We start from the raw sequence: 15,230 nt of genomic DNA, 5'->3' as shown, positions 1-15,230 counted from the left end.
TTCACTGGCCCATGCCTGCACCTCTTCCCGTTCAGGCTGTTGACACCCATCTTGCTTTCCCACCTAGATCTCACCTGGCATTTCTGTACCTTCAGTCATATCTCTGTACTCATCCCTGTCCGGTCCTTGAAACAGAAATCATGGGCTGAGTCAGACTCCCTCTGGGTTTCCTCTTGCACCACAAGTCCACCTTTTCAGAGACATTTCTCTTTCCTAACTTTGAGTCTGAACCTTCCAGGCTGCACTTTGAAGAGGTTTCCTTCTCTTCCCACTAGCAAGAAGATCTCCATCATCTCTGAAGCCACATTTCAGGAAGTTGTAAGCTGCTACTCTAGTGTCAATTCAGCAGGTGGGATGAATATCCCTCTGCAAGGCCATCTAAAGGAGGCTTCTAGAGGAATGGGTGATGCCATCAGTATAGAGAAATAAGCACCATGGGAGAGCAGTGGGAAAAGCCAGTGGTTTGGATTGAGAACTTCTTGGCAAGAGCCAAAAGGAATGTTGGTGTCCCTGGATGCGAGGTACCCCATGCTCTGGGGACAGGTCACCTCATTTAGGACAGCTTCCTGCCTGTAGCACCCCCTCTGCTGCGCACGCCCCCTCTCTGCCCACACTCACAAGTGTCTCACAGAAGCTTTGCACTTCCCTTGCAGCAACGACACCTCACTCCAGGAGGATCCTGCACTCTCCACACTCAGGGGTGGATCCTGCATTCCAGGCAAGTTTGGGTAGTGCAGGAGAGGGAGACAGGAAGGTGGGCTCATGGGGCATGATGAGCAGTGTTCAGGCACTCCCAGCAGTGGGCATTCCCCACGTGCCACGCTGAGGCATGTTCCCATGAGGGAAACTTCAGATGGACTCTGGTTTGTCCAGGGCCTGCAGCCACACTCCAGGAAGACCTCCTCCTCCTCCACCCACAGACACCAATTGCTCTTCATTGATGGGTTCCGTCCTGCTTGCAAGGATTTGTTAAAGCGCTGAACCATCACCTTGCTTCTTGCTGACTTCACTCTCTCTCACCTTCCTACACACTGCTCCCTGCCACCAGTAACTAACTGAAGAGGTAAGAAGCTCTCAAGGCTTTCCTCAGGGGGTGACCATGTTTCGCCACTCATCATTGATGGATGCATTGAGTGCCAGGTGTGAGGTTCCTACACAGGCAGAGATGTCCCTGGGTAGAGCCCTGCTGTCCTCTCATGCTGCTGTCCTCCCTTGCTGCCAGGGCACACGCTGCCTCCGGTCCAGCTCCTGCCCCCCCAAACCTTTCCCATGGGCTGCTCCCAGTCAGGCAGCACCAGCCTATGCCATTGCAGGGGAGTCCCCTGCTCTCCTGCCCAGGACACCTTGAGAGCTCTGAAGCCCCCCCATGCCATCCCATCTCCCCACACCAGCACAACAGCCCCAGCCCTTGGGCTCCTCAAGAGTTCATCCTGCTCCAGGCAAGGAGCAGCCATCCCAGAGCTGGAACAGCCAGAAAGCTGATGTCATTCCCCTTCATTCCTGCTATGTGAGCATATATCACAGAGAAGAAATTGCTGCAGGATCATTTATTTCCCTTAGATACAATGAGAGACCCACGGTGACACAAACTCACACAACACGAGTGTCTACTAAAGGAGAAGAAGAAGAAAATTGACATTTCAATGAAGACAACATCACCATAAATTGAAACAGGATAACAAATATAAAGCAGGAAAGACAGACATGGCCTGTCATGACCGACACTGGGAGCCCTTTTTAGAGGAAAGCAGGCAGTGTATGGCTGCTGAAACACCTGCAGTCACCAGCTTCCTCACAGCATCCTTGAGCTCCTGGTTCCTCAAGCTGTAGATGAGGGGATTCACTGCTGGAGGCACCACTGAGTACTGCACTGACACCACCAGATCCAGAGATGGGAAGGAGATGGAGGGGGGCTTCAGGTAGGCAAAGGTACTAGTGCTGACAAGAAGGAAGAGAACAGCCAAGTGAGGGACACACGTGGAAAAGGCTTTCTGGCGTCCCTGCTCAGAGGGGAGCCTAAGCACGGCCCTGAAGATCTGCACATAGGACCCCACAATGAAAACAAAACATCCAAACCCTACAAAGCAACTTAGCACAAGCAGCCCAACTTCCCTGAGGTAGGAATGTGAGCAGGAGAGCTTGAGGATCTGGGGGATTTCACAGAAGAACTGCTCCACAGCATTGCCTCGGCAGAGGGGCAGTGAAAATGTATTGGCTGTGTGCAGCAGAGCACTGAGAAACCCAGTGCCCCAGGCAGCTGCTGCCATGTGGACACAAGCTCTGCTGCCCAGGAGGGTCCCGTAGTGCAGGGGCTTGCAGATGGCCACGTAGCGGTCGTAGGACATGGCAGTGAGAAGATAAAACTCAGCTAAGACAAAAAAGATAAAGAAAAAGAGCTGTGCAGCACAACCTGTGTAGGAGATGGCCCTGGTGTCCCAGAGGGAATTGGCCATGGATTTGGGGACAGTGGTGGAGATGCAGCCCAGGTCCAGCAGGGAGAGGTTGAGGAGGAAGAAGTACATGGGGGTGTGGAGGTGCTGGTCACAGGCTGTGCTGGTGATGATGAGGCCGTTGCCCAGGAGCGCAGCCAGGGAGATGCCCAGGAAGAGCCAGAAGTGGCAGAGCTGCAGCTCCCGTGTGTCTGCAAATGGCAGGAGGAATTGGGTGATGGAGCTGCTGTTGGACATCTGCTGCCTCTGGGCATGGGGCACCGTCAGAGGAGAAAGAGGCAGTGACAGGTTAGGACAGGAGGGATGCCAGATAGATTTCAGTTTACACACTCACAACTCTGAACAATTTCAGGCTGCAGATGAGAGGCTGAGCATGACTTGGTCATGATTGTCTGTGAGGTTGGTTGCTTTGTTTGTTTTCCCAGTGACACAGCTGACAAGTGACTTTTTTTAGGGGTAAAACTCCAAAGGTTTTGAAGGCAACTGTGAAGAGTCTTAGCATGGGACAGACAAGATGGCTCAACTGTCTGTGGGTTAGTGCCTACTGAAGGTTGCTGCAGAGTCCATGAGTCTGGTTCTCAGTTGCCCTGCACTTTCTAGCGAGACAGTCAGCTCCTTGCCCTGCAGAGCATGGCCAGCAGCCACCTCCAGTGCCAGACACCAAGAGAGCTGCCTGAACGCACCCTCCCCAGGGCTGGGCTGCACTGTGCCCCCACTCCCTGCCCATGTCTCTGCTGCCTGGAGTTGTCCCTGCTAGGAGTTGCTGCTCTGTGCCCAGCTCTGCTCCCTCTCAGTGCTCTGAGAGCCCATACCATGGGCTGTGTGCTCAGCTCTGCCCTGCACACCCCTCCCGGCAGCAGGGCTCTGCCCAGGAGCATCTCTGCCTGTGCAGGGGCTCAGGAGCAGCTCAGACAGTTCCTGACAAGACTCTCGGTGCCTTCTTCAAAGCAGAGAAATTCCCAGCTCCCACTGCCCAACCTGCCCACCAAGAGTGAAAAACATCACAGACCAGTATCGTCCTTCAAGGACAAACGCTCCCTTAGTGTCTTTCAAAAGGACTCTGCAAACATACTCAGAGTGATGTGGAGCTCTGAGCAGCCCTGACCCACACATCACCCTCTCCAGTGCACAAGAACACTTTTTCTTCCCCCCACAGCTTCCTCCCCAGCACCGTGGGGAGCTCCCGGGCAGGCTGAGTGCTGACCCTGGCAGGCAGCAGAGTCCCTGCCCCGGCCCACAGCCCCTGGGCTGCAGGGACCCTGCTCACAAGGGCATCGCTGGGCATCCCTGGCTGCACACCCACATCCACACCCTGCAGCCAGCCCCGGGACAAGGGACCTGCCTTGTCCTGTCCCTCCCATGGTGCACAGGGAAGCCCTGCTCTGCAGCACATCCTCCTCCTTATCTACACAGAGAAACCAAGAGAGTCCTCCTGACAGATCCCGTGGTCTGTGCAAGGCAGCAGCTTGAGGAGATCCCTCCAGGAGCTGCAGCTGCATTGCCCTGCACCCAGAGCCTTACCGTGCACAGGGCTGGGAAGGTTTCTCCTGCAGGGAGCTCTCGGCATCCTCCACTGCCAAGTGCCTTTAAGCTCTCTGAGGCTCTCAGGTCTCCCCTGGGCGCCTGCAGGCAGTGCCCCAGCCCTACTCCTGGGCAGAGAGGTCTCTCTGCAGCTCTGCCCACTTGCCAGCATCTGTGTGTGTCCCAGGAGCCCAGCCCTGCTCAGCAGCAGAGGCCCAGCCCAAAGTGGCTCTGCCTCTGCCCCTCTGGGCTCCCTCCAGGACTCCCTTGGGCTCCAGGAGACACCATGGGAAACAGCCTGAAGCTAGCACTGATGTTCCCTCCCTCAGCTGGCAGACACACTGCCTTCCTGCAGTGCCATTTCTCTGATGAGAGACAGAGTTACGGCTAAAAACCCCCTTGTCCTGTCCCTATGAGCCCTTGTCCAAAGCCTCTCTCCAGATTTCTTGTAGGCACTGTTTAGGTATGGGCTTAGTAAGGCTCCCTGGAGCCTCCTCTTCTCCAGGCTGAACACACGCAGCTCAAATACAACGGCAGAGCGCCACTGACACAAAGTCTGTGGGTCAGACAAGTTGCATGGATACTGAAGTAGCAGGGGATGAAAAATGACATGTCGTTGAAGACAGCAACATCACAAGTGGAAAAAAAAAAACAGCTGTAAAGCAGCAAAGACAGATGTGGCCTGTCATGACCTACACTTGGAGCCCTTTGCAGAGGACAGCAGGCAGAGTATGGCTGCTGAAACACATCCAGTCACCAGCTGACTCAGAGCATTCCTGGGCTCCAGGGGAACACCATGGGAAACAGCCTGAAGCAAGCACGGATGCTCCCTCCCTCAGCTGGCAGACACACTGCCTTCCTGCACTGTCATTTCTCTGACGAGACAGAGTTTGGTCTGAACAACAAGATTTTGTAGAATCATGGAATCATTTAGGTTGGAAAAGACCTTTAAGAGCATCTAGTCCACCATAAACGGAGCACTGGCAACTCAGCACTTTAACCATGTGCCTTAGAACATGTGTTTTGAATACCTCTGGGGTGGTGACAAAACCACTTCTGCGGGCAGCCTGTTTCTTGTCCCATCATCAGACAGGACAGCCAGGTGAGGACAGGCTGGGATCTCCTTTGCCCCTGCTGAAGGAAGGGATTCAGCCTCGTTAGTACAGGCATCTGATCCTGGGATTGAAGCCCTGGGGCTGGAAGGGAACTCAGTATGGGAGGAATTTGGGGGATTGGAGGGATTTGGGCGTTCAAGGAACATTTGGGGGTTCTGGCTGTGTGTGGGGGTGTGGTCCCCAAAACTTGCTGTAGGAGGCACATTATATTGGGGAATCTCCCATGTGCCAAAAACAGGGGTTACCTGGGTAACAGAGCATCCTAAGTCGCTCTTGGGTGAGCAATGTTCCCTCAGGGTGGAGATGTGTTGAGAAGAAGAGTTTTGGGGTTCAGAGGCAATGTAGGCATTGGTGGACATCCCCAAAACTCCCCAGGGTGGTGCAGGGATTTGGGGAACACCCAGTGCCCCAAAACTAGGGGTTACATTTGTCCCACTGCACCCTCACTCTTCAGTGCCCCTGTTGGCCCCTGGCAGTAAATGTGGGGGATTTGGGGTTCAGAAGGGAACTGGAGGTTTGGGGAGATTTGGAGGTTCATGGGAATGTGCCCAAGCTCTGCAGGGGGCAGAGTAATATAAGGGACCAGTGGAGCCCTCAAACAAGGGCTACAGCCACCAGAGACCACTCCACAGATCACTGGGGAGGAAGAAATGGAGATACGTTGGGACCCTGACAGGTTTTGGCGATGCAGCTGGGGGATTCCCCATAAATCTTACCTGTGAGGATGCAGCCTCCTGAGGAAGCGGATACACTAAAACAGGATTGCAAAGTCAAGGAACACGGACCTGGATGCACAGGGCAGCCAGGGGAGATGCAGCCTCCTGAGGAAGGGGTCTCCTCTGCACTGGTTACTGCAGGGCTCTCGCTCCTTAAATAGCCCAAGCTCACCATAGGGGCCCTGTCATTATGGGCATCTCCTCAGCGACTGCCACAGCTTTGTGATGGCAGCAGCATTGTGCCCATAGCCACTGGGCACCCAGGGTTTGGGACTGGGTGGACTTTAAGGTCCCTTCCACCTCAAACCAAGCTGTGACTGCGTGACTGCAAAACACGATCCCCATTTGGCTGCAGAAGAGCTCTCAGCACTGGGTCAGGCCCAGTATCAGGTGCACACATTTGTGCAGAACATCCTGTCTTTGCTGCTGGCCTTTTCAGAGGCCCCTGCAGCCCCCTGAGGGCAGGTCAGGCCTGAAGAACAGCCACGATCGAGGGCAGCACTGCCACCTCCTCTGAAGGAAGTCCAAGGCTGAGGCTCTGCAGTCACTCCTTTCCCCAGCTCCACCCTTGGCTTTCAGCCCCACAGCAGAGCCCTTCTGCAGCTGCTTCTCAGCTCTTCTTCACTGGCAGCTTCCCAAGGCAGTTGTGCCTCTGCCAGAGCCAGAGCAACAGCCCAGCCCGTGCTGTGCTGTGTGAGGCCCTCCGATGGCACCATCAAGTGAGTGCAGGGCGCAACAGTGCTGGCAGGAGCAGAGCTGTGGGGCCTGACCCTGCTCCCGGGCCAGACGCGGGTGAGTTCCAGCACTTGGTGTTTCTTGGCAGGAACCTTCGAAGCCAGGATCAAACCAGATATGAGCAGGATCGAGCCAGAATTGAATGGGGATGGAGCCGAGGTCAGAGTGGGATGGAGCCAGGATGGGATCGAGATGGAGCAGGATGGATCCAGGATCGAACCAGGGTTGAGTGGGATGTAGCCCAAAGGAGCTGGTCAGGAGCAGGATGAGCAGGGCTGTGGGTTATGATTGAGTGGAAAGGGCAGTGCTGTGAGATGGGATCGAGCCAGGGGACAGGGTGTCGGGAGCAGGGATGCAGTGAGTTCATCAGGGTGGTGGAACAGGATGGAGTAGGGTGGGCAGGGATGCAGTGGGGTGAGTTGGACTGGGCTGTGCCAGGAGCACGGGAAGCTGGGCCTGACCCTGCAGGGGAAGTGCAGGCAGGGATGGAGCCCATGCTGGGGCAGGGGCTGGGCATGCTGGGGATGGTGGCAGGACCTGCCAGTGGATACACCCACTTGCATTGGATGTGAGTCACCAACAGATCCACAGGTGCATCCCCAAACCAGCATCTGCATAAAGGTAATTTAGAATAAACCTAACAAAAGAGCAAATTACCACTGCTTTAACCTGGCAGAGGGGAGAGTGAGACCTCAGGAGGAAGCTCTTCTCTGTGAGGGTGCTGAGGTGCTGGCAGAGGCTGCCCAGAGAAGCTGTGGCTGCCCCATCCCTGTCAGTGTTCAACATAGAGCTGAAAATTACCTGCCTGTTTCCCTGGTACATGGTTGAGTGGATCTGGAGATCTGACTCTACAGATCCAACACCAAAAGGAACTGCTCACCTTCATGTGCAGTAGACACACAGATCACTTGCTGTGTTGTGTGCACTTATCAGTTATTGAGGAAAGTATCCATGAGCTGGGAAAGGAAAGAGCACAGGAGGGAATTTTGTAGGGCAAATTCAGCAGGGGCAAAGGAGATCCCAGCCTGTCCTCACCTGGCTGCCCTGTGCATCCAGGTCCGTGTTCCTTGACTTTGCAATCCTGTTTTAGTGTATCCGCTTCCTCAGGAGGCTGCATCCTCACAGGTAAGATTTATGGGGAATCCCCCAGCTGCATCGCCAAAACCTGTCAGGGTCCCAACGTATCTCCATTTCTTCCTCCCCAGTGATCTGTGGAGTGGTCTCTGGTGGCTGTAGCCCTTGTTTGAGGGCTCCACTGGTCCCTTATATTACTCTGCCCCCTGCAGAGCTTGGGCACATTCCCATGAACCTCCAAATCTCCCCAAACCTCCAGTTCCCTTCTGAACCCCAAATCCCCCACATTTACTGCCAGGGGCCAACAGGGGCACTGAAGAGTGAGGGTGCAGTGGGACAAATGTAACCCCTAGTTTTGGGGCACTGGGTGTTCCCCAAATCCCTGCACCACCCTGGGGAGTTTTGGGGATGTCCACCAATGCCTACATTGCCTCTGAACCCCAAAACTCTTCTTCTCAACACATCTCCACCCTGAGGGAACATTGCTCACCCAAGAGCGACTTAGGATGCTCTGTTACCCAGGTAACCCCTGTTTTTGGCACATGGGAGATTCCCCAATATAATGTGCCTCCTACAGCAAGTTTTGGGGACCACACCCCCACACACAGCCAGAACCCCCAAATGTTCCTTGAACGCCCAAATCCCTCCAATCCCCCAAATTCCTCCCATACTGAGTTCCCTTCCAGCCCCAGGGCTTCAATCCCAGGATCAGATGCCTGTACTAACGAGGCTGAATCCCTTCCTTCAGCAGGGGCAAAGGAGATCCCAGCCTGTCCTCACCTGGCTGTCCTGTCTGATGATGGGACAAGAAACAGGCTGCCCGCAGAAGTGGTTTTGTCACCACCCCAGAGGTATTCAAAACACATGTTCTAAGGCACATGGTTAAAGTGCTGAGTTGCCAGTGCTCCGTTTATGGTGGACTAGATGCTCTTAAAGGTCTTTTCCAACCTAAATGATTCCATGATTCTACAAAATCTTGTTGTTCAGACCAAACTCTGTCTCGTCAGAGAAATGACAGTGCAGGAAGGCAGTGTGTCTGCCAGCTGAGGGAGGGAGCATCCGTGCTTGCTTCAGGCTGTTTCCCATGGTGTTCCCCTGGAGCCCAGGAATGCTCTGAGTCAGCTGGTGACTGGATGTGTTTCAGCAGCCATACTCTGCCTGCTGTCCTCTGCAAAGGGCTCCAAGTGTAGGTCATGACAGGCCACATCTGTCTTTGCTGCTTTACAGCTGTTTTTTTTTTTCCACTTGTGATGTTGCTGTCTTCAACGACATGTCATTTTTCATCCCCTGCTACTTCAGTATCCATGCAACTTGTCTGACCCACAGACTTTGTGTCAGTGGCGCTCTGCCGTTGTATTTGAGCTGCGTGTGTTCAGCCTGGAGAAGAGGAGGCTCCAGGGAGCCTTACTAAGCCCATACCTAAACAGTGCCTACAAGAAATCTGGAGAGAGGCTTTGGACAAGGGCTCATAGGGACAGGACAAGGGGGTTTTTAGCCGTAACTCTGTCTCTCATCAGAGAAATGGCACTGCAGGAAGGCAGTGTGTCTGCCAGCTGAGGGAGGGAACATCAGTGCTAGCTTCAGGCTGTTTCCCATGGTGTCTCCTGGAGCCCAAGGGAGTCCTGGAGGGAGCCCAGAGGGGCAGAGGCAGAGCCACTTTGGGCTGGGCCTCTGCTGCTGAGCAGGGCTGGGCTCCTGGGACACACACAGATGCTGGCAAGTGGGCAGAGCTGCAGAGAGACCTCTCTGCCCAGGAGTAGGGCTGGGGCACTGCCTGCAGGCGCCCAGGGGAGACCTGAGAGCCTCAGAGAGCTTAAAGGCACTTGGCAGTGGAGGATGCCGAGAGCTCCCTGCAGGAGAAACCTTCCCAGCCCTGTGCACGGTAAGGCTCTGGGTGCAGGGCAATGCAGCTGCAGCTCCTGGAGGGATCTCCTCAAGCTGCTGCCTTGCACAGACCACGGGATCTGTCAGGAGGACTCTCTTGGTTTCTCTGTGTAGATAAGGAGGAGGATGTGCTGCAGAGCAGGGCTTCCCTGTGCACCATGGGAGGGACAGGACAAGGCAGGTCCCTTGTCCCGGGGCTGGCTGCAGGGTGTGGATGTGGGTGTGCAGCCAGGGATGCCCAGCGATGCCCTTGTGAGCAGGGTCCCTGCAGCCCAGGGGCTGTGGGCCGGGGCAGGGACTCTGCTGCCTGCCAGGGTCAGCACTCAGCCTGCCCGGGAGCTCCCCACGGTGCTGGGGAGGAAGCTGTGGGGGGAAGAAAAAGTGTTCTTGTGCACTGGAGAGGGTGATGTGTGGGTCAGGGCTGCTCAGAGCTCCACATCACTCTGAGTATGTTTGCAGAGTCCTTTTGAAAGACACTAAGGGAGCGTTTGTCCTTGAAGGACGATACTGGTCTGTGATGTTTTTCACTCTTGGTGGGCAGGTTGGGCAGTGGGAGCTGGGAATTTCTCTGCTTTGAAGAAGGCACCGAGAGTCTTGTCAGGAACTGTCTGAGCTGCTCCTGAGCCCCTGCACAGGCAGAGATGCTCCTGGGCAGAGCCCTGCTGCCGGGAGGGGTGTGCAGGGCAGAGCTGAGCACACAGCCCATGGTATGGGCTCTCAGAGCACTGAGAGGGAGCAGAGCTGGGCACAGAGCAGCAACTCCTAGCAGGGACAACTCCAGGCAGCAGAGACATGGGCAGGGAGTGGGGGCACAGTGCAGCCCAGCCCTGGGGAGGGTGCGTTCAGGCAGCTCTCTTGGTGTCTGGCACTGGAGGTGGCTGCTGGCCATGCTCTGCAGGGCAAGGAGCTGACTGTCTCGCTAGAAAGTGCAGGGCAACTGAGAACCAGACTCATGGACTCTGCAGCAACCTTCAGTAGGCACTAACCCACAGACAGTTGAGCCATCTTGTCTGTCCCATGCTAAGACTCTTCACAGTTGCCTTCAAAACCTTTGGAGTTTTACCCCTAAAAAAGTCACTTGTCAGCTGTGTCACTGGGAAAACAAACAAAGCAACCAACCTCACAGACAATCATGACCAAGTCATGCTCAGCCTCTCATCTGCAGCCTGAAATTGTTCAGAGTTGTGAGTGTGTAAACTGAAATCTATCTGGCATCCCTCCTGTCCTAACCTGTCACTGCCTCTTTCTCCTCTGACGGTGCCCCATGCCCAGAGGCAGCAGATGTCCAACAGCAGCTCCATCACCCAATTCCTCCTGCCATTTGCAGACACACGGGAGCTGCAGCTCTGCCACTTCTGGCTCTTCCTGGGCATCTCCCTGGCTGCGCTCCTGGGCAACGGCCTCATCATCACCAGCACAGCCTGCGACCAGCACCTCCACACCCCCATGTACTTCTTCCTCCTCAACCTCTCCCTGCTGGACCTGGGCTGCATCTCCACCACTGTCCCCAAATCCATGGCCAATTCCCTCTGGGACACCAGGGCCATCTCCTACACAGGTTGTGCTGCACAGCTCTTTTTCTTTATCTTTTTTGTCTTAGCTGAGTTTTATCTTCTCACTGCCATGTCCTACGACCGCTACGTGGCCATCTGCAAGCCCCTGCACTACGGGACCCTCCTGGGCAGCAGAGCTTGTGTCCACATGGCAGCAGCTGCCTGGGGCACTGGGTTTCTCAGTGCTCTGCTGCACACAGCCAATACATTTTCACTGCCCCTCTGCCGAGGCAATGCTGTGGAGCAGTTCTTCTGTGAAATCCCCCAGATCCTCAAGCTCTCCTGCTCACATTCCTACCTCAGGGAAGTTGGGCTGCTTGTGCTAAGTTGCTTTGTAGGGTTTGGATGTTTTGTTTTCATTGTGGGGTCCTATGTGCAGATCTTCAGGGCCGTGCTTAGGCTCCCCTCTGAGCAGGGACGCCAGAAAGCCTTTTCCACGTGTGTCCCTCACTTGGCTGTTCTCTTCCTTCTTGTCAGCACTAGTACCTTTGCCTACCTGAAGCCCCCCTCCATCTCCTTCCCATCTCTGGATCTGGTGGTGTCAGTGCAGTACTCAGTGGTGCCTCCAGCAGTGAATCCCCTCATCTACAGCTTGAGGAACCAGGAGCTCAAGGATGCTGTGAGGAAGCTGGTGACTGCAGGTGTTTCAGCAGCCATACACTGCCTGCTTTCCTCTAAAAAGGGCTCCCAGTGTCGGTCATGACAGGCCATGTCTGTCTTTCCTGCTTTATATTTGTTATCCTGTTTCAATTTATGGTGATGTTGTCTTCATTGAAATGTCAATTTTCTTCTTCTTCTCCTTTAGTAGACACTCGTGTTGTGTGAGTGTGTGTCACCGTGGGTCTCTCATTGTATCTAAGGGAAATAAATGATCCTGCAGCAATTTCTTCTCTGTGATATATGCTCACATAGCAGGAATGAAGGGGAATGACATCAGCTTTCTGGCTGCTCCAGCTCTGGGATGGCTGCTCCTTGCCTGGAGCAGGATGAACTCTTGAGGAGCCCAAGGGCTGGGGCTGTTGTGCTGGTGTGGGGAGATGGGATGGCATGGGGGGGCTTCAGAGCTCTCAAGGTGTCCTGGGCAGGAGAGCAGGGGACTCCCCTGCAATGGCATAGGCTGGTGCTGCCTGACTGGGAGCAGCCCATGGGAAAGGTTTGGGCGGGCAGGAGCTGGACCGGAGGCAGCGTGTGCCCTGGCAGCAAGGGAGGACAGCAGCATGAGAGGACAGCAGGGCTCTACCCAGGGACATCTCTGCCTGTGTAGGAACCTCACACCTGGCACTCAATGCATCCATCAATGATGAGTGGCGAAACATGGTCACCCCCTGAGGAAAGCCTTGAGTGCTTCTTACCTCTTCAGTTAGTTACTGGTGGCAAGGAGCAGTGTGTAGGAAGGTGAGAGAGAGTGAAGTCAGCAAGAAGCAAGGTGATGGTTCAGCGCTTTAACAAATCCTTGCAAGCAGGACGGAACCCATCAATGAAGAGCAATTGGTGTCTGTGGGTGGAGGAGGAGGAGGTCTTCCTGGAGTGTGGCTGCAGGCCCTGGACAAACCAGAGTCCATCTGAAGTTTCCCTCATGGGAACATGCCTCAGCGTGGCACGTGGGGAATGCCCACTGCTGGGAGTGCCTGAACACTGCTCATCATGCCCCATGAGCCCACCTTCCTGTCTCCCTCTCCTGCACTACCCAAACTTGCCTGGAATGCAGGATCCATCCCTGAGTGTGGAGAGTGCAGGAACCTCCTGGAGTGAGGTGTCGTTGCTGCAAGGGAAGTGCAAAGCTTCTGTGAGACACTTGTGAGTGTGGGCAGAGAGGGGGCGTGCGCAGCAGAGGGGGTGCTACAGGCAGGAAGCTGTCCTAAATGAGGTGACCTGTCCCCAGAGCATGGGATACCTCGCATCCAGGGACACCAACATTCCTTTTGGCTCTTGCCAAGAAGTTCTCAATCCAAACCACTGGCTTTTCCCACTGCTCTCCCATGGTGCTTATTTCTCTATACTGATGGCATCACCCATTCCTCTAGAAGCCTCCTTTAGATGGCCTTGCAGAGGGATATTCATCCCACCTGCTGAATTGACACTAGAGTAGCAGCTTACAACTTCCTGAAATGTGGCTTCAGAGATGATGGAGATCTTCTTGCTAGTGGGAAGAGAAGGAAACCTCTTCAAAGTGCAGCCTGGAAGGTTCAGACTCAAAGTTAGGAAAGAGAAATGTCTCTGAAAAGGTGGACTTGTGGTGCAAGAGGAAACCCAGAGGGAGTCTGACTCAGCCCATGATTTCTGTTTCAAGGACCGGACAGGGATGAGTACAGAGATATGACTGAAGGTACAGAAATGCCAGGTGAGATCTAGGTGGGAAAGCAAGATGGGGGTCAACAGCCTGAAGGGAAAGAGGTGCAGGCATGGGCCAGTGAAGGACAGCCTGCAGCAGAGATGACTGAGGGTTGTGGCAAGGCTGAAAGGCCCAAAAGAACAAAAGGCCTCTGTGCCCTGGGCTATGGCAGTTGCCTCTTTCATCAAGGCCTGTGAGGAGAACTTCCATTCTCAGGATTTCAGGCGCTACATCTCCAAGGGCTGTGGTCAGAGCTTGGCCTTTCTGCTTCATCCAACAATGGTTTTCTCACCATCAGACACCTGCATTTTGCCTTTGTCTATCTGTAATCACAGCCTCCAGTTACTTGCTTTAACGAGTCCCTGGGGAGACTTTGTCATTTACAGGCCTCAGTGGGGCCCATTAATGCTGAAGGGAGTTGGGGCTTTGTTTCTGACTTGGACTTCTTGAGAGTTTTCTTCAGTCTCCTCTCAGCATCTGAGGTTCATGGACTCAGCCCAAATACACCATGGGGCTCATTGAACCCTGATGAGCCTTGTCTCACCCTGTGGATTTTGCCAAGTCTTCCAGATTGTCTTGCAGTTAGTTGAGGAGGTGTCCACGTTCAGGAAGATTACAAAGAGCATCTGATAAAAGTTATTTGAAAGGGTTTATTTTATCACTTTATATTTTAGAAATTTCTATTCCTTTGCCGCTGATCCCGAGTGCCTATTCCAGAGGACTGCACAGGCAGGAAAAGCAACCCTTAAGGTCCAGCGTGGCACTGAGCACCTCACTCCTCACCTCCCCATCCAACATTGCTTTCATCGTCCACCTGGGACTTGCAGCACTTCTCCTCACATCCAACGTCTCCACTGCAGCTGGCAGCTGGATGATGCAGCTCCTGTGCACCAGCTCCCAGCCTGGCTGCCGTAGAGTCCTGCCTGCACAGGGGCACAGCAGGATTGTTCCTCTGGGCAAGCAAAGCAAAGGAAAGCATCACAAGTGTCCTACATGCCACAGAAAATATATGGACTCAGTCAGAGATCAATATGATCAGACAAAAAGCCGTTTATTACAAAGCCTTAACCCCTTAAATACTATTTCTTACATGCACTTGCAGTGATTTGGCATATTATGATTGGATACATGTCTTGAAGACCCTTTGCAACTAGCATATAATTGGTTAAGCACAGGTGTGGGAACTTGACCTCAAAAGCTTGCCAACAGTCCACAGTTCTCATTACCTCAGTGAATTCCAGCTTCTTCTTATCTTGCTTGCTTAAGCTTCCTTGGGCCTCTCACGGCCTTCCTGTATCTTTCAGGATTATTCAGAGTTTATGTACCAGTTATCCACTCTCCTGTGAGAACACTGCCTCCACATCTCCCCCTTTTTGTTTTATATATGTTTTGGATGACCCTACTTGAGCAGGGGATTTGGCCTAGATCGTATCTCCAACATATGCCAACTACAGGCTGCTGGGCCTGCCCCTTTTTTCTGCTGTATGGCTCTCTGGTAACAGGGGAGGCCATCCTTCACATCAAGGTCTGGCATGGCATGTGTCCCCACCGCTCCACGCCTGCTGGGTTGCAGCCAACAGTGGAGCTAAAGGTTCTTCTTGCTGGCAAACACAGAGGCCAACCCAGTCTTGCCCTTGATTGTGGTAGCAGGCCTTTTGTTAGCCTCAGTCCTTGCACTTTGTTGTCAATGCACAGTTTCACCTGCTTCATCCAGTACCAAGTCGCTACTACAGCAAGGCACACACACATTTACATTAGCACAGTAACTATTACAGGGTGCAGCAGCATGTTGAAGATGCTGATGGCAGCGAGGGACTAGCCAAAGAAATTTCTTACCACTGGAATTCTCC

The 15,230-nt window shown here is 54.0% G+C and overlaps 2 protein-coding genes and 1 long non-coding RNA gene across 3 annotated transcripts in view; 1 reads left to right on the top strand and 2 right to left on the bottom strand.

The window, feature by feature from the left end:
• LOC133282523 (uncharacterized) overlaps positions 1–14,358 on the bottom strand; it is a 471,436-nt gene extending 457,078 nt beyond the window's left edge. Inside the window, exon 1 of the long non-coding RNA XR_009747653.1 lies at positions 14,157–14,358. This is a non-coding gene — a long non-coding RNA (uncharacterized LOC133282523). The remainder of the gene's footprint in view (positions 1–14,156) is intronic.
• On the bottom strand, positions 1,630–2,738 carry LOC133282520 (olfactory receptor 14C36-like). Its single transcript, XM_061478530.1, has one exon. The coding sequence runs from the start codon at positions 2,685–2,687 to the stop codon at positions 1,713–1,715; it is 975 nt and encodes a 324-aa protein (XP_061334514.1). The 5' UTR covers positions 2,688–2,738; the 3' UTR covers positions 1,630–1,712.
• On the top strand, positions 10,726–11,834 carry LOC133282524 (olfactory receptor 14C36-like). The gene has a single exon (XM_061478532.1). The coding sequence runs from the start codon at positions 10,777–10,779 to the stop codon at positions 11,749–11,751; it is 975 nt and encodes a 324-aa protein (XP_061334516.1). The 5' UTR covers positions 10,726–10,776; the 3' UTR covers positions 11,752–11,834.
• Positions 14,359–15,230: the final 872 nt, after the last annotated feature.

The sequence above is a fragment of the Pezoporus flaviventris genome, unplaced genomic scaffold, assembly GCF_033815535.1.
Source record: "Pezoporus flaviventris isolate CSIRO_AGI_PZ_B2104156 unplaced genomic scaffold, CSIRO_AGI_Pfla_v1 ptg000127l, whole genome shotgun sequence".
In the NCBI taxonomy this organism is placed as follows: domain Eukaryota; kingdom Metazoa; phylum Chordata; class Aves; order Psittaciformes; family Psittacidae; genus Pezoporus; species Pezoporus flaviventris.
This window is presented reverse-complemented; position numbering and strand designations above follow the sequence as displayed.

What these genes read in the sequence shown, in the direction of transcription:
- LOC133282520 (XM_061478530.1), bottom strand. Translation starts at nt 2,687, where the DNA reads ATGTCCAACAGCAGCTCCATCACCCAATTCCTCCTGCCATTTGCAGAC.
- LOC133282524 (XM_061478532.1), top strand. Translation starts at nt 10,777, where the DNA reads ATGTCCAACAGCAGCTCCATCACCCAATTCCTCCTGCCATTTGCAGAC.